At 47.5% G+C, this 26,872-nt stretch overlaps 1 protein-coding gene across 1 annotated transcript in view; it reads left to right on the top strand.

Annotated features, from left to right (window-relative positions):
* Positions 1-12,378, top strand: part of HSPBP1 (HSPA (Hsp70) binding protein 1) — a 173,559-nt gene extending 161,181 nt beyond the window's left edge. Inside the window, exon 8 of the mRNA XM_069200762.1 lies at positions 11,208-12,378. Within this exon, the coding sequence (XP_069056863.1) occupies positions 11,208-11,285 (78 nt within the window). The 3' untranslated portion in view covers positions 11,286-12,378. The remainder of the gene's footprint in view (positions 1-11,207) is intronic.
* Positions 12,379-26,872: the final 14,494 nt, after the last annotated feature.

Here is a 26,872-nt window from a genome sequence, read left to right as displayed (position 1 = left end):
AAATCAAATCATACAAACCCTCTACAAACTGGGGTTCACCGTCAACTTCGCAAAATCCAACATCCTGCCGTGCAAAGTACAACAGTACCTAGGAGCCATAATAAACACAACAAAAGGAGTAGCCACTCCAAGTCCACAAAGAATTCAAAACTTCAACAACATCATACAACGCATGTATCCAACACAAAAGATACAAGCAAAGATGATATTACAACTCCTAGGCATGATGTCTTCATGCATAGCCATTGTCCCAAACGCAAGACTGCACATGAGGCCCTTACAACAGTGCCTAGCATCACAATGGTCACAAGCACAGGGTCACCTTCTAGATCTGGTGTTAATAGACCGCCAAACTTACCTCTCGCTTCTATGGTGGGACAATATAAATTTAAACAAAGGGCGGCCTTTCCAAGACCCAGTGCCACAATACGTAATAACAACAGATGCTTCCATGACAGGGTGGGGAGCACACCTCGATCAACACAGCATACAAGGACAATGGAACGTACATCAAACAAAACTGCATATAAATCACCTAGAACTGCTAGCAGTTTTTCAAGCACTAAAGGCTTTCCAACCAATAATAGTTCACAAATACATTCTCGTCAAAACAGACATGACAACAATGTATTATCTAAACAAGCAAGGGGGGACACACTCAACACAGTTGAGCCGGTTGGCACAAAAGATATGGCATTGGGCAATTCACAACCAAATTCGCCTAATAGCACAGTTTATCCCAGGGATTCAGAATCAACTCGCAGACAATCTCTCTCGAGATCACCAACAGGTCCACGAATGGGAAATTCACCCCCAAACTCTGAACACTTACTTCAAGATCTGGGGAACACCTCAGATAGACTTGTTTGCGACAAAAGAGAACGCAAAATGCCAAAACTTCGCATCCAGATACCCACACAGGCAGTCCCAGGGCAATGCCCTATGGATGAACTGGTCAGGGATATTTGCCTACGCTTTTCCTCCTCTCCCTCTCCTTCCTTATCTGGTAAACAAACTCAGTCAAAACAAACTCATATTAATAGCACCAACTTGGGCAAGGCAACCCTGGTACACAACGCTGCTAGACCTATCAGTAGTACCACACATCAAACTGCCCAACAGACCGGATCTGTTAACTCAACACAACCAACAGATCAGGCACCCAGATCCAGCATCGCTGAATCTAGCAATCTGGCTCCTGAAATCCTAGAATTCGGACACTTACAACTTACACAAGAGTGTATGGAAGTCATAAAGCAAGCCAGAAGGCCATCCACCAGGCACTGCTATGCAAGTAATTGGAAGAGGTTTGTTTGCTACTGCCATATTAATCAAATCCAACCATTACACGCAACTCCAAAAGATGTAGTGGGTTACTTGCTTCACTTACAAAAATCTAACCTAGCTTTCTCTTCCATTAAAATACACCTTGCAGCAATATCTGCATACCTGCAGACTACCTATTCAACTTCCCTTTATAGGATACCAGTCATTAAAGCATTCATAGAGGGCCTTAAAAGAATTATTCCACCAAGAACACCACCTGTTCCTTCATGGAACCTAAATGTTGTCCTAACTAGACTTATGGGTCCACCTTTCGAACCCATGCACTCCTGCGAAATACAGTTCCTAACCTGGAAGGTTGCATTCCTCATCGCCATTACTTCCCTAAGAAGAGTAAGCGAGATTCAGGCGTTTACAATACAAGAACCTTTTATTCAACTACACAAGAATAAGGTCGTCCTGAGGACTAATCCTAATTTTTTACCAAAGGTTATTTCACCGTTCCATCTAAATCAAACAGTGGAACTTCCAGTGTTCTTCCCACAGCCAGATTCCGTAGCTGAGAGGGCACTACATACATTAGATGTCAAAAGAGCATTAATGTATTACATTGACAGAACTAAAAACATCAGAAAGACTAAACAACTATTTATTGCATTCCAAAAACCTCATGCAGGAAACCCAATATCAAAACAAGGTATAGCCAGATGGATAGTTAAATGCATCCAAATCTGCTACCTTAAAGCTAAACGACAGCTGCCCATTACACCAAGGGCACACTCAACCAGAAAGAAAGGTGCTACCATGGCCTTTCTAGGAAACATCCCAATGCAAGAAATATGTAAGGCAGCCACATGGTCTACGCCTCACACATTCACCAAGCACTACTGTGTAGACGTGTTATCCACACAACAAGCCACAGTAGGGCAAGCCGTATTAAGAACATTGTTTCAGACTACTTCCACTCCTACAGGCTGAGCCACCGCTTTTGGGGAGATAACTGCTTACTAGTCTATGCAAAACATGCGTATCTACAGCGACAGATGCCATCGAACTGAAAATGTCACTTACCCAGTGTACATCTGTTCGTGGCATCAGTCGCTGTAGATTCGCATGTGCCCACCCGCCTCCCCGGGAGCCTGTAGCAGTTCGGAAGTTACCTTCAACTATTTGTATATATATCATTTCAACCTTATATAGGTACATACTTAGTCACTCCATTGCATGGGCACTATTACTACAATACAACTCCTACCTCACCCTCTGCGGGGAAAAACAATCGAGGATAGAGTCGACGCCCATGCGCCTTGGACACAAAAGGAGGAGTCACTCGGTCCCGTGACTCGAAAGACTTCTTCGAAGAAAAACAACTTGTAACACTCCGGCCCAACACCAGATGGCGAGCTATTGCAAAACATGCGAATCTACAGCGACTGATGCCACGAACAGATGTACACTGGGTAAGTGACATTTTCATTCTATCAATAAAGAAGCTCAACGCCCTCTTTGGGTCCAGACGGTGCAGTCTTTCTTCCTCTTTAGAAGGATGAGGCGGAGGATAGAACGTGGACAAAGTAATTGTCTGAGCCAAATGGAAGGGTGAAACAACCTTCGGGAGGAAAGCAGCCTTGGTCCTCAACACCACCTTATCCCCATAAAAAGTTGTATAAGGGGGCTTTACCGATAAGGCCTGCAACTCACTCACTCTCCTTGCAGATGTTATAGCTACCAGGAAAACTGTTTTTATAACCAAATACCTTAAGGGGCAAGAATGCATAGGCTCAAAAGGGGACCCCATAAGGAAAGTCAGGACCAAGGACAAATCCCATTGCGGCATAACGAATGGTTTTGGAGGATATTTATTTAGAAGACCTTTCAAGAATCTGATAACAATAGGGGATTTAAATAACGATGGTTGGTCTGGAAGACAAATGAAGGCCGACAAATAACCCTTAATGGTAGCCACTGCACAACCTTTCTGCGCTAGAGACAGAGCAAAAGACAAAACGTCCGATAGATGAGCATGTAAGGGATCAATCTGCCTCTCTCCACACCACGCAACAAATTTAGACCACCTATTAGCGTAGATAGATTTAGTGGAGTGTCGCCTGGCCGCTAATATAACATCCACTACATCAGGCGGGAGAGAGAAGGAACTCAGGTTGCCCCGTTCAATCTCCAGGCATGTAGGTGCAGACTCTGGAGGTTGGGGTGTAAAACCTGCCCCTGCGACTGCGAGAGGAGGTCTGCCCTGAAAGGGAGACGGAGCGGAGGGCACATTGAGAGTTGGAGAAGGTTGGAGTACCACACCCTCCTTGGCCAATCCGGAGCTATTAAGATGACTAGCGCCCGGTCTTGGCGAATCTTCCTCAATACTCGAGGAATCAAGGGTATGGGAGGAAACGCATAAAGCAACTGGCCGCACCAGGTTATTTGAAACGCGTCCCCCAACGCTCCCTGCATCGGATACTGGAGGCTGCAGAATAACGGACAATGCGCGTTCTCCAGAGTGGCAAACAGATCTACCCGAGGAAACCCCCACCTTTGGAAGATCAAACGGGCTTGATCTGGATGGAGACGCCACTCGTGGTCTGCCGAGAACTGGCGACTGAGACCGTCCGCACGTACATTCAAGACCCCGGCCAGATGATTTGCTACCAAGTAAATCTGATGGTCCTTTGCCCAGGACCATAGTCGAAGAGCTTCTCTGCAGAGAAGGTACGACCCTACTCCTCCCTGTTTGTTTATGTACCACATCGTGGTAGTATTGTCCATCAGGACCTGTACCGACTGACCACGAAGGGAAGGGAGGAAGGCCTTGAGAGCCAGACGTACAGCCCGTAACTCTAACAGATTGATATGAAACATCTGCTCCTCTGGAGACCAAAGGCCTTTGATCTCCAGATCCCCCAGATGAGCTCCCCACCCTAGAGTGGAAGCATCCGTTATGACCATGGCCACTGGTGGTGACTGCGCGAACGGCTTTCCTTGTGAAAGATTGTTGCTCGCAATCCACCACTTCAAGTCCACAGCAGCATCTCTGGAGATCTTGACAGCACCTTCTAGATCTCCTTTGTGTTGAGACCACTGCCTTCGGAGGCACCACTGAAGAGCCCTCATGTGCCAGCGAGCATGCGTGACCAACAGAATGCAGGAGGCAAACAGACCGAGCAGACGAAGGACCTTGAGGACTGGAACTACCGCTCCATTTCGAAACATTGGAACCAATTCCTGAATATCTTGAATCCGCTGAGGCGGAGGAAAGGCTCGACTCAATGTTGTATCCAGTACTGCCCCTATGAACAGGAGGCGCTGAGAGGGCTCCAGGTGAGATTTGGGCTCGTTCACCGAAAAACCCAGGTCGAACAACAACTGAGTCGTTGACTGCAGATGATGCGACACAAGCTCCGGCGACTTTACTTTGATCAACCAGTCGTCCAAGTAAGGGAATACTGCTATCCCTTTCCTTCTGAGCTCTGCCGCAACCACCGACATCACCTTCGTGAAGACTCGAGGTGCTGAAGTAAGACCAAACGGAAGGACCGCAAACTGATAGTGCTGCGATCCCACCATAAACTGGAGATACTTCCTGTGTGACTTGAGTATCGGGATATGAAAGTAAGCATCCTGCAAGTCGACAGACACCATCCAATCTTCCTTGTTCAACGCCAAAAGCACCTGAGCTAGGGTCAGCATCTTGAACTTTTCCTGTTTGAGGAACCAATTCAAGATCCTCAGGTCCAGGATTGGTCTCAACCGACCATCCTTCTTGGGAATCAGGAAATACCTTGAGTAACAACCTCGACCCCTTTCCTGCTCTGGGACCAACTCTACCGCGCCCTTTGAAAGGAGGACTTGTACCTCCTGTTCTAGCAACAGGAGGTGTTCTTCTGAACAATAAGATGGGCGGGATGAGGGGCGGGAACTCCCGAAAAGGAAGGGCGTAGCCTTTTCCCACAATACTGAGAACCCAAGTGTCCGTTGTAATAGTCTTCCACTTGCGGAGAAAATGCTGTAATCTTCCCCCTACAGGAGAGGAGTGAGTGGGAAATGGTGGAAGCCTAAGGCTGCTTTCCCTGCTGCACCCCTCCAGAGGAAGAGGCAGAGTACTGCTGAGAGGCTCCTCTGGTGCGGGCCCTTCCTCTCCCTCTGAAAGATCTATAGGGATGGGAAGAGGTAGGTTGCTGGAATCTCCCCCGAAAGGAAGAGGAGGAAGAGCCACGCCCAAATCCCCGAAACCTCCTGAAAATCCTGGAAGAGGCAGAGGAAGAAGGAGCTTGGAGTCCTAGCGATTTGGCTGTGGCCCTGCTCTCCTTAAAACGTTCCAAGGCCGAATCTGCCTTGGCGCCAAACAGCTTGTCCCCATCAAAAGGGAGATCCAATAGGGTTGACTGCACATCTGCAGAAAACCCCGAATTACGGAGCCAGGCCTGTCTCCTTGCCACCACAGTCGTGCCCATTGCTCTGGCCACCGAGTCTGTCGTATCCAGCCCAGACTGAATAATCTGGGTCGCGGCAGCCTGGGCATCTGAAACAACATCCAAAAGACCCTGGGGAAGCTCCGTAAATGATGAGGAAATGTCATCCATAAGTGCATGAATATATCTCCCCAGGATACAAGTTGCGTTGGTGGCCTTCAACGCCAGACTGCAGGACGAAAAGATTTTCTTGGACTGCGCATCCAGTTTCTTCGAGTCCCTGTCCCCAGGCACCGTCGGGAAAGAACCAGGCGCTGATTTGGATGAACAGGAGGCCTGCACCACCAAGCTCTCCGGTGTAGGGTGCCTAGAAAGAAAGCCAGGGTCAGTTGGTGCAGCTCGATACCTCCTGGCTACGGCTCTATGAACCGCTGGGGAAGATACTGGTCTCTTCCACACCTCTAGCACCGGATCCAGCAAAGCGTCATTAAACGGCAATAGAGGCTCTGCCGCAGCTGAGGCCGGATGAAGCACCTCTGTCAGAAGGTTCTGTTTTGTCTCTGCCACCGGCAAAGGCAGGTCCAGAAAACTAGCTGCCTTCCGTACCACTGCGTGAAAGGAAGCAGCCTCCTCCGTGTATTCCCCTGGAGCCGAAAGATCCCACTCAGGGGAAGTGTCCAGCCCACTGGCTGTATCTAGACCATGCAGTCCATCACCCGAGTCCTCTAGTTCTCCTTCTTCCAGGACTCGTTGGTACTCCTGCTCCTCTAATAATCGGAGAGCACGTCTCCTCGAGTGAAGCCTCTGCTCGATACGCGGAGTCGACAAAGCCTCCGCCGAAGCTGAAGATCGGCGCCGATCTTCAGAAGCCACCGACGCCGCGTCCGGCGCCACAGGTAGCTTCGGCGCCGATGAAAGAGCACTCTGAGCGGATGGACCCACCGGAGTCACAGGACGAAATCCGGACAACGGAATGGAAATCTCCGGGACCAATCCCTCCGAAATCACCGGAGCGGCCACCGCCCCCCACGTTCCCAAAAGGGAGAAAGGGCATAAAGGGTGCCGGCCGTAGAGGCGCAGGATCACCCAATGAAAAGGCCAAAGGGCCAGCCGGAGCACCCCCTGGAGCCATCTGTTGGAAGATGGTATACATCGCATTTAGGAATGCGGTACTATCGGCTCCAGGGGTGGGAAAAGCCGGATACTGGGGTGCCTGTATCGAAGGCGACCCCGACGCCGGCCTCGACGTCTGCGACGCCGGAGACAACACCAGAGGCTGCACCACTTCAATCACCGACGCCTGTCCAGGTGAAGTCGGTGACGCCGGAGACGGCAACGGCGTCGATGGATGCGGCGTGACCGTGGGACTGACCTCCCAAGTCCTCCGGCGCCGATCCGAAGACCTGGAACGAGTCTCCTTGCTTGAATGGCGCTGTGATTCTCTACGGCGCCGGGAGTCTCGATGACGCCGATGCCTTGGCGAAGAAGACTTCTTATGATGTTTTTCTTTCTTCGACTTCGCCATAAACAACTTCGCCTCACGTTCCTTGAGGGCCTTTGGATTCATGTGCTGGCATGAATCGCAAGTCGAGACGTCGTGGTCGGAGCTTAAACACCAAAGGCAGTCGGAGTGAGGATCCGTAACTGACATCTTGCCCCCACACTCACGACAAGGCTTAAAACCCAACTTTCTCTGCAACATTATTACTGCAGCGAAGGACTACGCAGCAAAAAATACACTGTAACCACGAAAGTAACAGTTGCTCCCTCGAAGATAACCGTTTCGAATGCACGGAAAAAAGGGAACTGACGTCGGCACGTCGTCAAGGACCTCTTATTGCCTGTATGACGTCAGACGGCGTCGCGTGGGCTAGAGTGACGTCCTCGTCGACGTGCAGAGACTAGGAAGAAGATTTCCGTTGAATGCTGGCGCCATGGGAGTATTCATTAGGTGAGGAATCCACAGGTAGTTGTATCCATCAGAAGTGGTGAGGACAGGGGTTGGTGGGGGCTCTGGAGTGAATGCTGTTTATGATGCTTTCAGTCTTTTCTGTGGTGAGCGTGGACCAGCTGTGGATGATTAGGGTGGGTTCTTGGGGGCTCGGTCGATCATAGGTTTTGATGCTGGACGGGTTCTGCGGGAGGATGTCCTTAATCTTGCTGTGGAAGAAAGTGGCCAATTTGTTGCAGAGGTCTTGCAGTGGAGGGATGTTGATGGCTTCGGAGGGGGATTGGTGAATTTGTTAATTACCTTGAAGAGTTCTCGTGTTGATGCGTTCACGAAGTGCAGATTTTTTGTGTGCTTGATGCGTCGGTGGTTGGTGGCAGTGGTGGCTCTGAGGGAGGCGAGGTCTTCGCTGGTTTTGCTGTTTCTCCATTTTTTCTCCAGGCGCCTACAGGTGCGCTTGGATTCTTGGAGTTCAGTCGTGAACAAGCTGGATTTTTTGGGATGCGCTTGATCGAAGTTGATCGTAGGGGGTCTAGGGAACTGGGGCATTTGGTGATCCAGGAGTTTAGGTTACGTGCTGCGGTGGTGTTGTCGTCAGTGGGAGGCAGAGTTGATTTGGCAATGGTCGTTTTGAGTTGCTCATCGGTGATTTCGATCCATTACCTGTGGGAGGTGGGGGGCGCCTGGGGACGCAGGGGCGGCTGTTGGGTGTGGTGATGGCGAAGTGTAGGCAGTGATGGTCCGATGGTCGGTCCAGTCCGGGGTAGAGGTGTTCTTGATGGTAATCCTGTTGCTTGAGGTGAAAATGGAGTCTAGTGTGTGTCCTGAGGTGTGCATGGGTGCAGTGATCAGTTGTGTGAGGCCAAGAGTGGTGAGATTCTCGAGTAGGGAAGTGGTGTTTGGGTCGTTGTGGTCCTCGAGGTGGAACTTCAAGTCTCTGAGGAGGAGGTAGTCAGTGGACGCCGGGACGTGGGTGGCTGCGTTGTCTACAATGGCGTCAATGCATGCTGTGCATGAGCCGTGCTTTCTGTAGACCACGTGCCGCGGAGGGAGGAGTTGTGAGTGCCGTGAATCAGGAAGTAAGGGTGTTCTATTGTGGTGCAGTGTTCCTTCGTGTTGACCGTGATGCGGAGTGAGAAATTGTGGATGATGACCAGTCCTCCACCCAGACTGGAGGGCCGGTCCTTCCTTAGGATGTTGTAGCCATCTGGGATTGTGATGGCGATGTCTGGTCTGGAGATAGGGTTGGTCCAGGTCTCGGTTAGGAATGCGATGTCTGGACGGGCGAAGTTGATCAGGTCCCAAAGTTGGTTGGTGTGCTTATGGAGGGAGCGTATGTTCAGAAGGAGGCAGTTGCTGAGGTTGTGGCAGGCCTCAGTGGTTTCGGGTGTTCCGGCTGTTTGTTGTGGCTGAAATTGAGGTTGCAGTTCTGACAGGAAAAAGGTCAGTGGGTGACCGTAGGAAATGCGTGCAGCAGGCACCGAGACGTTGAGTGTTAAGGTGGTGGAGGGTCTTGGCTTTGTAATGGAGGGCGGCCAAGGTATGGCTTGTTGGAGATTCAGGGTTCCTGGAACTGGGCGCGGACCAGTCCCGGATGGGCGCAGACTGGCTTGCCAGCGTTGCGTGCAGCCACCATTAAGAAGGGGAGGGAGGCGGGAGCCGGTCATCTGGGAGGTCAGGAAAAGTGCTTTGCGGCGGGGGGCTGGGGAGTGGTGGTGTGGGAGGGTGAGGGAACAGAAGAGACAGAAAAAAAAAAGGAAAAAATTGAAAAACAAAGTAAAAGTAGAGGTAAAAGTTAGGAGTTGTAAAGCAGGGGTAGAGATTGCCAATAGGCCACCAGGGATGAAGTGCAAGTAGGAGCCTGCGGGTGTAGGTTGGCCTCAAACTGAGAGTTGGGCAGGCTCTCAGTTCGATTCCAAGTCAGAGGCAGCAGCAGGTGGAGGAGGAGCTGGGGAGGGCAACAGACGCTAACCAGGAGGTCAAAGGAGTCACCCCCTCACAGCGCTGCAGCCGCCATTAAGATGGGTAGGGAGGCGGTGATCCGGTCAGGCAGGCTCTCAGTTCGATCCCCAGGCAGAGGCAGCAGCAGGAGAAGCTGGGGAGGGCAAGAAAAGCTGACCAGAAGGTCAGCAATTTCAAAAGTAACTGTCCCCACCTCTCACCCCCCAACGGGGACACCTCAAAGCTTGAGATGCAGAGGAACTGCTTCCCTGTAATTGGCTCCTATCACAATAGTGGTCACTGTATGAATGGATTCAAATTAGATTAATTCAAAGAATTAAAAAACCCACAGAATTGGGAATAACCTTCCATGAATTAACTTAGTTCAGTATACCAACGCTTGTATTCAGGCTGAACCACGATACAGAAACAGCACTCATTGCTGCCACAGACAACATCTGCATGATCCTTGCCAGAGGAGACGCAGTAGCCCTAATTTTCCTCGACCTCTCTGCAGCATTTGACACCCCCTCCTCATCATATGCCTGCAAGAGATTGGCATCTGATGACCCGCTCTCTGCTAGATCTGCTCCTTAATGGATAGAACAAAAGCGGTCAGCCTGGCACCTTACTCCTCAGAAGTCTGCAAACTTTGCTGCAGATTGCCTCAAGGTTCATCACTCAGCCCTATCCACTTCAGTGCATACATGATCCCTTTGGCCAACATCATCTGCGCACACAACAACATCATCATCTCCTACACAGACAACATGCAACTCAGACTCTCCCTCTCAGACCCCCTCACAAGAAACAAGTTCACCGCCTGCATGACCAAAGTCACTAACTGGATGAAAGACACCTTCTGGAGGTTTTTACTCCATTCTGCATTTACATGACACCATATGTATACAGTATTTAATGCAAATACTGACTGACCCTCCTACATTTATGTCCATGTTTTCAGGACTCAAACTAGCTATTGCTGAGCCTTTCTTTTAAAACTGTTTCGAGGTGTATTAGTCTCATTTGTTTAGTGAAAGCACCACATCAGTTGTCTTCCTGTCAGATCATCTATTGCATTTACCAATAGCAGGCTGTTACTGTGTTTTGATAAAAGGTCAGTTCTTCACTCTCGGAAGCTATAGTAAAAACAAACTCTTTTTAGGCCTCCAATCATCATCAACACTATTTTAAAGGAGTCACTGAGAACTGTTACTACAGCCTTAAGGCCATTCCAAGTATGTAAAGTAAATCTGGTACTGTCAAGACTAAATGAAGTTCCTTTCAAGCATAGGCGTACAACTAATTTTTTTAAAAGGTTGAATTTATTGTCACTTTGTTTTTTGTTTTTTTGCTTATCACCCTTACATGCAAGATGCAGTGAGCTTCCGACTGATCATGCCCTGATACATGATGATTCAGGTTTCCTTATTGGTTGTAGCCTGTACATAAGATGCACCTATCTTCTCTGTTGGTCCCAGCCTGCATACAAAATTCTGGGAGTCGTAGCCATACTCTGTGTGGAAGATGCAGCTGCCATCATTGAAGAAAGCTTGCTCAGAAAGAGTGAATCCAGCATTGAGTGAAAAGTCTGTAACCTTTCTTTTCTCTTCTAGGAGGAGATGGAGTTTTGTGAGCGTCTTCTCCAACTTTGTTTCCAGAACCAGCCGGAGGACCAGAGCATGGACCGGTGAATCTGTTCCTTTCTAGACAGTTCAGCAAGAACAGCCTTAACCATACTATTGTATTGAACATAGTAGCTCAGGCTACCAAGCACACGACGGTGGCTGATGGGATGTTCTGTTGTGGATTCTATAAGCGACACCACTGAACCAATATAAAGGAGCCACTACCACCAAGTGGATTGTATTACGGACCTTTTGCAATATTTAGTGCCAATTATAGTCCTGTTCCCTTAGTAACAAACATGATGTTCTGAGAGTTAGATAATCACATTGCTGGTTTTACTCCCGAATGGTCTTGCAACCCTTCGCCTTCTTAATTCCCCTAATGGAATTACACCCCGTAAATGAGGCATTCTGTTCCTCTGAACAATTTAGGTATGACCATCCCTGAAGATAGGAATAATTGTGCATTTTTCTCATGACTTGTTATACGGTATGATGTAATGTAGAACCATGAAATACGACTAAGAACGTCCATCAGGAGAAATAAGTTGGTGCCACTTACTGCGTATTGAGCATCCCAGGCCAGTCACTTCATCTGCATATCCCAGATTTCAGTGACACTACTTCACCCAACTGGACTTGTAAAAATATGCACTCTCCCTCAAACATATTTATTTACTAATTTTTCTGAATAAGCATGGTAATACTGTCAATGTTTATTTCAGCTTCAGAAATTGCATATGTTGTCATCAATGCATGAATGCATAGTTTGTTTCCTAGGTTTAGGTACTGTCCCAGTTTTATCATTCATAATTTGCAGTAATTTAAACATTTTGCAGTGGTGTTGTGAGCCGAGATGTATATTTGTCCAAAGATGTGTTACTGAAACCCACAGCAGTGCTTCAACTCTTTATACTGCATTTTCTCTGTACTAGCGTGACTCACCTTCCAGACTTTGGTGGACAGTCAACAACTAACCTTGGCGGGTCAGGCTTTTGTTACTAGATGGGTAATGGTCTCCTTGTTTGTGTGTAGTTAATTTCTGTTTTAATTAAAGAGGAGAAGGAGTAAAAACACAGTACTGGAAATATTGACAAACTAAATTGATTGTCTGAAGATTTCACACAGTTGTGTTCTCATAAAGCCTCATACTTTATAATCCATTTGATTGTCTCTTTTTTTGTTCAGGTGATGCTTTTTAGCCTGAATAATAGTCACCTCCCATAGAAGAATAGAGATAATCAACAAGTTACCTTCTGTAATGCTTATCTGGTAGAGACTATATCAAGCTGCAGGTTCCTTACCTTAGAGTTATCCCCAGGTGTCAGGCTGGATCTGGAAAACATTTCATGAGCAGTACCACTGTGCCCCAGTAGGTGGTGTCGTTTGGCTCCGCATGGCATCATCACTGTCAACCACGCCGTAAGTGATGTGGGCGGTGCCTATATATGTACCACCCAGGTGCTCTGATGTCAGTTTCTTTTCAGAACTTTACAGGCCAGAAGCGCAGAGCCATAACTAGGGCTCTGAAAGGGAACAGCCCTTTCCCTAGAAATCTGTTTGCAGGGGGGGGGATGGGTAGGTTGGTAAGAGATATTTGGTTAGAAATAGTCTCCTATAAGGTGTTAGAGAGGGTAAGTAACTTGTTCATCTCATAGAGACTTTTTTGCAAAGGATCGAAGGGGAGCACACATAAGAAAAGTGAGGACGAGGTTATGGTCCCAGAGGGGCATAATGAAAGTGGGAAGGTGGAAACATATGTTGCAAACCTTTTAAGAACCTATCTACAATAGGGGATTTGAAAAGGTATGACTGGTCAGTCAACCACAGAAAAGCAGAAATAGCAGAAAGGTAACCCTTAGGAGTGCGGAGAGCAGACCCCTGCTTTGCAAGGGAAAGAATTAAAAGAACTTGAGAAAAGAGTGAAGAAAGGGGAATGTTCTGTCTTTCTGTGCTCCATGCCACAAACTTTCCCCAACAGCTGCCAAGATAACAGGAAGGTCAGAAGGAAGGTTGGGAGGAAGGTCAAAAGCTGTCAACTTTTGCCTCTCAAGTTCCATGAAGGCGGAGTGATGGCAGTTTTGGGAGGAGAACCCTCCCCTGATGCTGCGACAGAAGGTAGTCCTGAAGGGGCAGCCTGATCGGAGAACTGTGATAGGTATGCTTAAGAGCTCGGGATACCAGACTCTTTGTGCCCAGTCGGGTGCCACAAGACTTACTTGGGCCTACCGTTCTAGAGAACGCTGGGCAGAAGTGGTATAGGCAGAAAGGTGTACAGGAGGTCTGAGCTCCACTCGAGATTAAAAGCATCTCTGAGTGAGAGCCGCCTTGGAAACTCCAGCGTGCTGAACTGTTGACATTACACATTCTCGGTGATGGCGAACAGATCTAACCAAGGCTCTCCCCACTGATGAAAGAGAGCTTGCGCCACCTCCGGATGGGGACGCCATTTGTGATCCTCTAGGTATCTTTGAGTGAGTTTGTCTGCCCTGGGGGGTCAGAGAGCCTGCCAGATGTTGAAACATCAGGGCTATGCCCTGGCATTCCAGCCATGTTCGGAGACGCAGGGTCTCTTTACAAACGGTCCACAACACCACCTTGCCATGTTTGTTGCAGTACCACATGGCGGTGGTGTTGTCTGTGTACACCTATACTAGCCTTCCCTTGATAGAGGGTACAAAGGCTTTCAATGCCAATATGATCGCATGGAGTGCCAACAGGTTCATGTGGAGTCAGGATTCCCTCAGAGACTAGAGTCATCTGATCTTCACCTCTTTCATGGCCGCCCCATCCCAGGAGTGATGCGTCTGTCACTACTGTCAGATCTGGTTGGGGAAGGGTGAGGGGTCTACCACTGACCCAATTGTGGTTTGTTAGCCACTACTGCAAGTCATTTGCAGTACTCTCCAAGGTCTAGACCATGTCGGAGAGGCCCCCCTGATGCTGCAACCACTGGAACTTCAGGTTCCACTGCAGAGCCCACATATGCCAGTGGGCATTTGTCACCAGTAAGATGCAGGAGGCAATGAGCTCCAACAGCCTCAGAGTGAGTCTCATCTCATCGAAATCCAGGACAGAGGCTGAAACATCGGTATTACAGCCTGCATGTCCTGGACTCTCCGCTCAAGAAGATAAGTCTGAAACTGCACTGTATCCAGAACAGCTCAGATGAAAGGGAGAATCTGAGAGGGAGTCAGGTGTGATAGTGAACCCCAGCAAATGCAGAAGGTCCTTCGTAGTCTGGAGGTGGGAGAGGACAGCCTGGGACGAGCCCGCAGCCAGTGTTCAAGATATAGGGGAAGACTTGGTTAACCCCTGTGGGGTGCTGATACGGCCAAAAGGGAGCACAGTAAACTAAAAATGCTTGTATCCTACCTTAAACCACAGGTAACGTCTGTGGGTAGGTAGTATAGGGATGTGAAAATATGCATCCTGCAAGTCCAACGCTACCATACAGGGTCCAGGGTGAACAGGACCTGAGCAAGAGTGAACATTTTGAACTTCTTCTTCTTGAGGAAGAAATTGAGAGGGCACAGGTTAAGGATAAGATGAAAGCTTCCAGCTTTTTTGGGCACAAGAAAGTAGTGGGAATACCAACCACAACTTACTTTTGGTTTTGGCACCCTTGGCCAAGAGAGCTGTAACTTCCTGGTGGAAAGGGAAAGATGGTCCTCTGTCATCCTGTTGTTTGAGGGTGGCATGGGGAAGTAGAAGTCTTGAAGGGGAGGGAGTAGCCCCTGTGGACAGTCTGTAAAACCCACCTGTCCAATGTTATGGACTGACAGTGGGGCAGGTTATGGCGAATCCTGCCACCAACTAGGTGCCCATGATGGTTTAAAGGGAGACTAGGAAGGTTTGGCTGCTGCCACTGCCTAGGGGGTGGTGTACTGGCCTGACCTCTGGCTGCCCGACCCACGGGGTCTGTAGGCACAGTGTCCACAGCCATGCAGAGGCTCGGAAGCATGCGCGCTGGGGTGACTGGGTGGGTAAGGATGTGGTTGTAAGCCCCTTCCTTGGCCATGAAAGGAGTGAAAGGTGGATTGTGTTGGGCGCAGGGCCATGAAAGGGCCCAAGGATGTGGCTGTGGCCCTGCTGTCCTTAATGAGCTTCAGCGCTGAATCTGCCTTGTCTCCGGAGATGGGCATGTCCATGAGCAACGCTTGGAAATCCCCAGTTGTGCTTAACCAGGCATGGCGCCATAAGTCCACCATCAAAGTAATCGCTGTGTTTAGTGAGTTGGTGGTGTCCAGTCCACAAAGGATGGTGAACTTTTTTGCATCCCTACCGTCCACAACAGCCTGGGAGAGCACTTCCTGGGCCTCCTCTGAAACCATTGGCAGTACCTGTGCAACCGTATCCCATAGAGCATGGATGTAGCGGCCCAAAAGGCACTCAGTGTTTACGGACTGCTAGGTCAGTATGGTAGAAGAAAACATATTTTTTTCCCCAAAGTTTCCAGCCTCTTGGATTCCTGATCCAGTGGTGCAGTTGGGAATGCACCAGGATTTACATGGGAAGTGGAGGCGTGGACCACAAATCTGTCTGGATTGGGGTATTGTGGGAGGGAATATGAGCCCCTGGTGCGGAGCGATGGGCAATAGTCCTGTTCACAGGAGCCTCTGTTAGGCTTGGACCAAGTCCCAGGCAGGACATCAGTAAGTGCCTCATTAAAATGGAGTAGCTGTTCTCCAGATGTGCGCTGGCTGGTGAAAAAAGAAAAGAACTGAAATCTGCGGCCTGGGTGGCGCCTATCTAGATCCAGCACGAACAATGCCATACATAGCCGAACGATGCCACTGACCTGCTCACGAAAACATTTCCGGATCCAGTCTGACGTCTGGGGATCATTCTGAGGTAAGGAATCTGTGGCTAGAAGTCTATCAGATTAAGCATTACTGGTAGTGTGTAAGTTCTTGTACTGCACTATGGACCAACTTGTTTATTTTAAGGCTCTTGTGTAAATTATGTGTAGGCTTGTATGACATACCAGGGTCATGGAAAAAGCAATTTAAGCTCTGTTTATCTACACAACGACAAACTTTTTTTCTACCTCACACCATTGGCTGTGTCCTTGCAAGTCCTCAAAAAATGGATGCCTGCTACAGCAGTGAGAATGCTTGCTCTCGCTCTCTCTTTCTCTCTCTCGCCCACCCATGTTACTTTCTCATGTGGGACAGATTCAGCACTGATAGCGGCATTTGAGGCAGGGCCATGCTCCCTTTGTCTTGAATCACTAACAGGAACTCTGATGGAGACATAGACTTACATATTCGTGGCTTTTCTTCCCTTTTCTCTCCCCATCTCCATTGGGAACAATCACTTGCCTGATTTGTCACAGTACATCCTCCCCCATTGGATCTTTCAAACTTTCATAGATTCACATGCTTGAATTATTCTGTCATCATGCTAGGAATCCTCCCCAGTGAATGTTAAACAGCAATAGTAAGAAACACTAATTTCTCATTACACTTTTTGTAGCCTATCCACCTAACTGGGTGGCCCAGACTAAAGCTACTGAAGGCTGCAAGTACAGCAGCCTTACTGGGCCAATGTGACATACCTGTCTGAAACTAAGTACAACTTGCAGAAGGTCATATCAGACATGAGGAGGACTTTCAGGAAGTCATGAATGACTGTATTTTGGTATTCAAAGATCATTTATGTGAGAGCTAATTCTTCCGATTAGCAGCATATGGACACTGCCATAGTTTTGCAGTAAGATGAATCTCGTGGTTGAGCTTCAAGCAGGGTGAGCAACAGACAATACTAAATTAATATTTCTTTTGTGCATCTCTCTCAGTAGTCATTCAGAAGGGAACAGTTACCAATGAAGTTTTAAGGTAAGAAAATAAATATAACTGTTAGCCACAGGAAAAGCAGTATTGCCAGCAAAAGGTTCCATTGAAAGTTCAGCAACACATGCCACAACAAAAGCAATCCCTCTCACAAGAATTGCCAGCTTGTGGGAGGGTGGTCAGCATACCTCTGTAGCAGCAGAACAACTTTTGGCTGAAGGAACACTGATGCTGCTGCCTTACCTTCTCTTGCTAGCTGCTTGTTTGTGGGAGGATGTGGGGGGGGGGGGGGGGAGGGGAAGGGGGGGGGTCTGTTCAGTTTATTTTCAGATGGCAGCAGGAAAACCTCTGGGTGGAGGTACACTGATTCACCAATATTACCCTCTCCTGTTAGTTCTTCTGGCGGGTAGTCCTATAACACTGGCTACCTGCTGAGAGAGAGAAAGAGAGTGCCAGGAGGAGAGGATGTCCAGGAGGAGAAGTGCATTGTGTTTACACTTTAAAAGCACAAGTACCAGTGCAACAGCTGGAAGCTGCTGTGGATCCACGAGCTGGTGCTGCTACTGTGACCACAGAAGAAAGATGCAGCGTCGCAGTTGAAGTACAGAGTGATTGGCCTGGGATAATGCAACTGCCAAAGATACATAACAGCTGACAACTAAACCGAAAGGCTGCACTGCCTTAGCTGATGATTAAACTAAGAAAACACAATTGTCTTACCTGCTATCTTTCTGCACTCAGTAAAGATGGACTCAACTACTGAATACGTCACATGTCTACGCAAGACCTGCCATGCTAATTTCACCCAATAGTTCCTGTTCTGAAAGCTGTGATTGAGTTCCCCACAAGGAGGAGCTGCAGCTGCAAAGTGCTTGGATGTTGGCTGCTCCCACCATACCCTACACTATCACTACAACATTGAGCAGGTAAACGTGTGGCGTAGGCTGTGAATGAAACAATGGACAATGTGGAATCTGGCACAAGAGTTTGAGACTTGTGGCCGAGTTAATACTAATAACTATCAGAGTTGCACATCTAACTAGTGGGAGTTAAAGTGAAGTAATCTTCACCTGTACCAGATTCACGCCTTTGTCCCCAGTATACCAAGCACTACAGCCGTTGGAATCGCCAGAGCTGGGAGAGAGTATCTGAAGAGAGGTTCCAGCTCTTACTATTATGTTATGATTGTTTGTAGATTGCACATTTCACCTGGAAAGGTATCCAGAAGCTAGGACGGGAGAGGACTGAGCTGGCCGGGTCTGGGGTCTAGGTAAAAAGTAATGTCTTCAGTTTCTTGCAGAATTCAAGGACTGAGGGTGTGGCTATGATGTGCAGGTTTAGATCATTCCAGGCTTTGGGTGTGAAGTACGAGAATGGATGGCCTATGCAGATGCGGGGAATGTGAGCAAAAAGGTGACACTGCTGTTGAGGTCTAGGGCCTAGGTTGTGCAGGGCTTTGTACATGTGTGAGGACATTAAAGAGAGCACATTTGTGGACGAAAAGCCAGTCGAGCTCTTTGAGGTGCAGGGTCATGTGTGTGTAGGGGGAGCCTAAATGTGTCTAGCCACTACATTTTCTATGACCTAGTGTCTCCTGGGCAGATGGGTGTGTTAGTGGCATAAAATGCCTTGCCATAGTCCAGTTTGCTAGTGATAACAGCCTGTTTGATGGTTTGGCATGTATTGACTGAGAGCCATTTGAAGATTTTTCTGAGGACCTTTAGGGTGTAGAAGCAGGATGAGGGAATCACATTGATTTGGCAGCAGATCAAGAACTGGTTGTCCACCACTATGCTGAGGTTTTTGTCTTGATTTCCAGGGCAGGGTGTTGGTCCAAGGTTTGCAGCCCACTTGGTGGAGTTTCATAGGGAAGTGTTCCACTTCTGCTTTGTCTGTGTTGAGTTTCAGACAGTTGGCCTTCATCCAGCTGTCAGCTTTGGACATGCAAAAGTTGAACTTGGTCCAGGTGTTGGATGTTTTGTCGGAAAGGGAAAAGATGAGCAGGGTGCTGTCAGCAAAGGAGATGTTGATTCCATGATATTGGCGACTGGTACCATGTAGGTGTTGAACACCGTGAGGCTGAGGTAATCCTTGGAGTACTCCGCAGTTGAGTTTGGCTGTGGCTAAGGTATAAGAGGATAGGTTGACCGACTGGGTGTGTCAAGGTAGGAAGGGGCAGATATATCGTAGAGCGGGCCCCCGTATGCCAGCCTTGTGGAGGTATTTATTGAGGGGGTTGGGAGATGATATTGAAGGCAGGTAGATATGTTGAGTAGGGTGAGAGTTGCAATGTCTCCTTTGTCAAGGATTAGTTGGATGTTTTCAGTGGTGGCAATGAGGGGCAGTCTTGGTGCTGTGGTTGAGCCCGATTCTGGATTGGCTGGGATCGAGGAGATTGTTGTTGTTCAGGTGGTCAGGCAGTCATTTGTTGTTGACGTTCTCCATGACTTTGGCAGGATGGGACACTGAGTAGAGCTATGGGTTTCTTCAGAAGGGGTTGTATGGTAGCGTGTTTCCAGGCATCCAGGGAGGTGGCTGTGTTCATAGAGTTTTTGAGTATCGAGGTAAAGGCTGTGCTTTTAGGGTCCAGTCCTGAACAGCATTACAACCCAGTATTTTCAAGTCCAAATGAACTGTGCAATATTTAGTCCTGCTGTGTAAATAAAGTTCTTTCTTATTAAATAAAAGCTGAACACTGGGCTGGACACTGTTATTTTAGTGGTTGGTTGACTGTTGTGTTCTGAACTCTTTCCCTCTCGCCACCAACACTACCTTTTTGAGAAGCCTGTGACTGCTTGCCCTCACCCAGTTTGCTGAGCCATATAAGGACGAACCCCAGGATACTAGTGGCAAATGACCTCAACCACTAAGGTCGGGCCCAATGGCCTCTGTCTGCTCTGTGGCCCTCAAAAAGTCTGATATCTTTCATGGTGGCAAAGAATTACCAAAGACAGATAAGTTATGAATATTGTGCAAAATAGATAAACCTCGAGATTCATGCTGTCTTCTTGAGCCAGCTCATACTAGGTTGTAGATCTCACAACATCAGTGCTAGCTAATAAATTAACATACTTTTTTGAAAATGAGTGATGAAAACAGCCCTCACTTTTCAAAAAGTCAAGGGAATTTTTTTGTTTCACTTAGTGTTTTGAAAAGAAAGAAACAGAACACGAATTCTGACTCAGTCGCAAACTAAAAACGTAACCCAAAATTTTTGACTAAGTGTGTGCTGGGATCCTGTTATCCAGGCCCCAGCACCAGCGTTCTTTCCCTAAAACAATTTGCACATCCCTGGCACACAGATAAATCCCATGTAAAAGGTACCAGTGGTACCAAGGGCCCTGTGGCCAGGGAGGGTCCCTAAGGGCTGCAGTATGTGTTGTGTCACCCTAAGGGACCCCTCACCAAACACATGCACATTGCCATTACAGATTGTGTGTGCGTGTTGCTGGGGAGTAAAAGGTAAAGTCGGTAAAGTCGACATGGCATCCCTCTCAGGGTGCCATGCCCACAAAACACTGCCTGTGGCATAGGTAAGTCACCCAACTAACAGGCGTTACAGCCCTAAGGCTGGGTGCACCATACCACAGGTGAGGGCATAGCTGCATGAGCAATATGCCTGTACAGTGTTTATGTCCATTCTTAGACAGTGTAAGTGCAGTGAGGCCATATTAAGTACCTGGGCTGGGAGTTTGTCATTACGAACTCCACAGTTCCATGAGGGCTTCACTGAAGGCTGAGAAGTTTGGTATCAAACTTCTCAGCACAGTAAACCCACACCGATGCCAGTGCTGGATTTTGTAAAAAAAAAAAAAAAAAAAACACAGAGGGCATCTTAGAGATGCCCCCTGTATTTTACCTAAACCTCTAGTGAAGGGCTGACTGGTCTACCAGCCTGTCACTAGCAGACAAGTTTCTGACCCCATGGGGTGAGAGCCTTTGTGCTCTTTGGGGACAGGAACAAAGCCTTCTGTGGGTGGAGGTGCTTCACACCTCCCCCTGCAGGAACTGTAACACTTGGCGGTGAACCTCAAAGGCTTAGGCCTCCTGTTACAAGGTCCCAGGGCACTCCAGCTAGTGGAGATGCCTGCCCCCCGGACCAAGCCCCACTATTGGCGGCAGGTTCGGTGGGAAAATTAGAACCCCACAAAAAGCTGATCGCCCACCCAGTAGTCATTGGTACAATCAGTGTAAAAGCTTAAAACCCTTTTGAGGGATGAGGATGGGTGAAGAATGCTGGCAGTACCACGGATTGCCCAACATAGAAGGGTGTGATTACTTTAGGCAGAAGACTGCCAGAGGCCAAGATTGTTGGGGAAAAAGGTGGTGCTTGGTGTTTACGCCAACAGAACCTGAAGTTCAGCTTGCGTGATGAGCTGAAGTGATCGGAATGAAAAAGGCAGTCTTTAGAGTCAGTGTTTGACCTGGCCCTTTCTGCAGGGTCATCCCCAAACTTGTTGCCTTCCTCCTCTTTTTGCTAAATTAATTTTCCTGGCTTTAGAACTCTTTACTACTACTAACCAGTGTTAACACGCATGTGCTCTCTGCTTAAAACATGGTAGCACTGGCTTATCCACAATTGGGATTTTAATTTACTTCCAAGTCCCAAGTAAAGTGCACTACATGTGCCCACGGCCTGTAAATTAAAAGCTCCCGGGGGGCCTGTAGCACTGATTGTGTCACGCCACTCAGTAGCCCTTTAAACATGACTCAGTGCAAGGGCTTATTGATCCTGACCAATCTGGATTTATATCCGAGAGTGGTTGTAGCAACGACTCCAAGCATCTCTGCCATCTCCTAGACAGAAGCACAACGTGCACGCTTGCCTACACTGCTCCAGTCGATGCGGAGAAGGCCTTCGACCGAGTACAATGACCAGACCCACATTTAGTGCTTGCCAAATTTGGGCTGGGGACACGATTTAGACGCTGGATTGGGTGTAGCTATGCGAACCCTCAGGCAAAGGTCAGGGTTAATGGTCTGATGTCCCACTGTTGTGGGATAGCCACTGTCCCTGCTTTTCTTTGCTCTATATATGGAACCATTTGCTGAACGAGTGCGGCAGCACCCTCGTATAAAGCCTGTACCAATGGGGAGAAGGGATAACAAGTTGGCCTTGCATGCCGAAGACGTAATGATCGTGTTGACACACCCATTTGCCTCTTTACCACCTCTCATGTGTGAGATGGAAGAATTTGGGCAGACATCTGGTTTCAAAATCAATTTCCAGAAAACACAGACCCTCAATCTAACAATTCCCAAAATTGATCAGTCAGCACTGGAGTGTCTTTTCCCCTTTGAATGGGCCACTCAGGGAGTTGGGTACCTGGAATTACAAATCTATTCCACACCGGGGCATACTGCCCATGAAAACTATGCTGCGCTTCTCTCTAATACTAGATCTGAATTGTCCTCCTGGGGAAATACACTGTCATGACTAAGGTGGTTAGCTGCAGTTAAGATGACTTTAATTCCCATGGTTCTATACATCGGGCAGACTCAGCCCTTACAACCACCCACACACATACTACACAAACAACGTCTTGTTAGATTACTTCATCTGGGCGGGGAAGAAGGTGTGAATTGAGAAGAAACAGGCCTACCTACGTCAATGCAGAGGGTAGGGTGTACCTCATCTGGTGAGATACTATCAGGCGGCTCAGCTTCGACACCTGGTGGAATCGGCTAGAACTAGTACTGAAAAGCATTGGTGCTTCATAGACCAGGCTGTCATTGGGGTACATACCTGGAAGATCCAGTGGCTCCTTAAAATACATCGTCCAACAGGAGTGTATGTATCTTCGGTTACTGGGACGACGGTGGGGTTGTCGGATAGAGTGTAGGAACAATGACGCCTCTCTTCCTCTATTTCTCCTTGACACCACCTCTCTTCCTGTATTTTTCCTTGACCTGGCTTACAGCTAACCCGATTTCCCTCCGGCATCCTGGAGGTCTGCCTTTCTGTGCTGGCAGGAGGCCAATTGTACCAGGATGGGAGACATCTTTAACTTGGAGGGAATCGTGGACTTCGCTCAACTCCAGGCTGCTTATGGCCTTCCTTCCATTGCATACTGGCAATACCTCACCATTGGGTCATGCAACCCCATATCCACCCTCACGCCAGCTGGCCCCTTACGCTCTTTGAAAAATGGATCCTTACACTTCAATCCCATAGATGTATTTTATTGGACATTTACACATTCCTCCCTATGCCTGTTACCCCCGACAAAATACCAGCACACCGGAGATGGGAACAGGAGTGCCTACTCATATGGGGATGACCGTGCAGAAAGGGCCAGGTCAAACACTGACTCTAAAGACTGTCTTTTTCATTGTGATTACTTCAGCTAAGTTGAACTTCAGGTTCTGTTGGCGCAAGCACCATACACCACCTTTTTCCCCCAACAATCTTGTCCTCTGGCAGTCTCCTTGCCTAAAGTAATCACTCCCTTCTTTGTTGAGCAATCTGTGGTCCTGCCAGCATTCTTCACCCATCCTCATCCCTCAAAAGGGTTTTAAGCTTCTACACTGATTGTACCAATGACTACTGGGTGGGCGATCAGCTTTTTGTGGGGTTCTCTGGGTGAAGAAAGGGAAGGTGATGTCAAACACTAACCTGTTGAGCAGGATAGTCCCCTGCATTAAATGTTGCTACGCACTGGCCACAAAGCAGGTCTGAGAGCCTATTCCATCAGGACCAAGGCTGCTATCAATGTGGTAGCATGTGGGGAGCCTGTCCTTAATATCTGCCATGTGGTAACATTGGCACACACTCACAAACTACTACTGCCTTGACACTCAGGCCCGCCAGGAAGGACATTTCGCCCACGTTTGGCAGGTATGCTTTGGCATCTATTCTAAGATGAGGAATTTGTGGTTAGAAATATCACAAGAAAAAGGTGCCCACAAACAGCCAAAAAATGGCCCCACGCTGACTTGTCAGAACAGCCATCTGGCACTACTAGATTACTCTATTGACCAGTCCGACCTTGCACATAAGCCCATATCAAGCTTGACTGCAATTTATATTCTCAGTCTTGAAATTTCATTTTTATAGCCATAAACCTAAAAGTCTCATAGTAGAAGGTATGTTGGATAAAGGGCAAGGTCTGGCTAAATCTTTCACATATAATATGAGGCCACTCAGTGGCTGTCTGTGGTATATACTTGAGATGTGCGTGTGTGTGTGCAGTCTCCACACTAGTCTAAACAATACTGGATATTTCCTAAAGTTATGACAGAAATCACATCTGGTAAGTGACAGCACGCCTTTAAAATGTCTGAAACTGCATGTCCTGTGTCTCCTGAGGGCCATTTCTGCTGTCTGGTCTGTGTATCCAAAACCTGCTGTCCCAAAGCTCAAGCCTTTAATGTCTGTAACATAATTGATAGCTCAGTGGTTTGAAGCTTTAACCTTTGCTACTCAGGTAACTGCAGGAATTGCTCTGCTGCCTGAGGATTCAGGATGTAAGATCTATATAACCCAATAAATAACGTCTGTCTGGAGCCAGAGGTGGTAAGATATAATTAACATTACCGGTTATACCCCAGTTGGAAGCTTGAGCCTTATTATATGTGTAAGATGAGAGATACATGTGCTGTGAAAAGCCTGTAACATCTGAGTAACCATAATGCATAGCTCTTCTGTTTGAAGCTTGGATCCTTAAGATATTTTAATTATTGGTTTCTGAACTTATGCACCCCCTAATTTCTCTGTTCGGCAGTGCAGTGTTTCTGTGCACTGCAGCCAAATCTATGTGCACCAAGAAACTGACCGTTCATGCAACTCTTACCTGGGATTCCAGTTTAGACCAAACAGGCACAAGTCCACGTTTCTTTATTAGCATTTGTTACACTAAATAGGTTTATAAACCTGCATTGTGTATTACTCCTTCTGTAATGCAGCTTTTCCCTGGCATATATACTGTACAAGTGGTACAGCTGGGCGAGCTAGGAAATTCAGAGGGAGGGCTGAGCCAGATCAGATCATTTAGAAGATCCCACATGAAATGATACAGTAAGTGGCATGCAAAACATATGACAGACTCTAATTAAAAATATGCTAATTCTATAACAATTGCTTTTCTATTGATTTGTAGTACAATAGATGATAGCATTGCAAAATGAGGATGACAGACTTTACTACCATATGAAAAGGACCGCAGATTGCCACAACTCTAAAATGTGGCACCCAGCTGTACATTACACAGAGGACGCAGCATCAGATTGTAACCCCAAGAGCCATTCTTCAGACTGAAACATCACTGTAGAAACTTGAAATGCTAAAATCACACCTGGTTCCTGATACCACATCATAATAATAGAGTATGTGGTGTACAACAAATGTGCTTTCCCATCGTTAGAATGTAGGAGGAGTGTTGTCACCTGTCTTCCTTGTCCTGCATGCGTGTGTGGAGGAGTTGAGATGCGCACACATTTTTAATGGTAGCCCTTTGAGAAGACAGCATGTGGGTTCCATTCCATAAAGTGCCAGTTCAGAATAAGTCCTTGCAGTATTGCACATATGCAGCAGTGCTTCAAGTGGACTGAAATTGGAGAGGGATCTCTTAAAGGGGCATGGCCAAAGCAGTGTAACCAAGCATCCTTTTCAAGAGGCATGGCTGAAAACATGTGAACCAGAATCCTATGCTTAATACTGCCATGAAGCAGCATTTGGTATAATATAATTAGGCATAAAAGAACAATAGGCCTACACCTAAAACAAGACAGATCTATCGGCTTTGCAAATGCTGTTTCGCTCTATCAAATAAATGAGTAGCAAATATTTTGTTGTGATAATGTGACCTGAAAATATCTGCCTTTCACACCATTTTTGTCTGCCTTCATTCAATCTGTTAGACACATACTTTTTCTCACCACATCTTTCAGTCATTCAGTCTGTGAAACACACACTTTTTTGTCACCACATCTTTCATACATCCTCCATACTCCTAGCTCACGTCATCTCTCTCTTCAACAGCACCTTCTTTCACTCTCTCCTCCACATACTTCATTTACTTTCATCTACTTAAGCATCTCCCCATCCACTCACATGCTTCAAGCACTGCATTTTGTTTCTCTTTGCCATTGTCTTATTTTGAAAGTTGTGTAACTCCTCCACACAATACCCACAGTTACAATTTTCGCTCTCTCTGGTCTGTAGAGAGGTAAACAAAATGAAGGCTCATGTAATCGAAACACCTTTAAGACCCACTAGGACCCACTGACAGGTACTGTGAGAAATAGGATCTACATTCTGTCTTAACTCCAGGAGCTCTCAGTCACATCCCATCATAATCACACATCCACATTTTCTGCTCAATAAGACACCTGGATAGACTCAGTTCACAACATGCACTGTACAAGAGTCATATACTGCATGAAAACAGGGGAAATGGCCCCTTTGACTGCTCTTGGCATAATAAAATGCAGCAATTTACATGTTTCAGTGGGGCCCAGTGCCACTGCACCTGCTGCATCATTGGTAGCTACACCCCTGGTAACAGCATCAGCTCATGCACAATACATGAAAACAGCAGCTGGTGCCGGTTAAAGAAAATAGTACAGTTAGTGCTGTGCCGATGCATAGCTTCCAATGGTGCAGCGCGTGCAGTTACACTGAGAGGCCCACTGGATGCTAAATATTTCTCTAATTCACAGTTCAAACAGTGACTAAGAGGCCCATTTTCTTCCTTGCACTAGGATGTATGCCTCACTGGTTATGCCACTGATGATGTGTATCAAATTAAAAATACCTTGTTCATTGCAAGATAATGGTAGCGACAAAATTAACGATAATGCTGCAAATGTGGGTTATTTAACTTCTACCTTTCACTACAAGCTGGGACAATCGGGTTA

Source organism: Pleurodeles waltl, chromosome 7, assembly GCF_031143425.1.
Source record: "Pleurodeles waltl isolate 20211129_DDA chromosome 7, aPleWal1.hap1.20221129, whole genome shotgun sequence".
In the NCBI taxonomy this organism is placed as follows: Eukaryota; Metazoa; Chordata; class Amphibia; order Caudata; family Salamandridae; genus Pleurodeles; species Pleurodeles waltl.
Note: the sequence above shows the minus strand (reverse complement) of the source record. Positions and strands in the feature narration are given on the sequence as shown.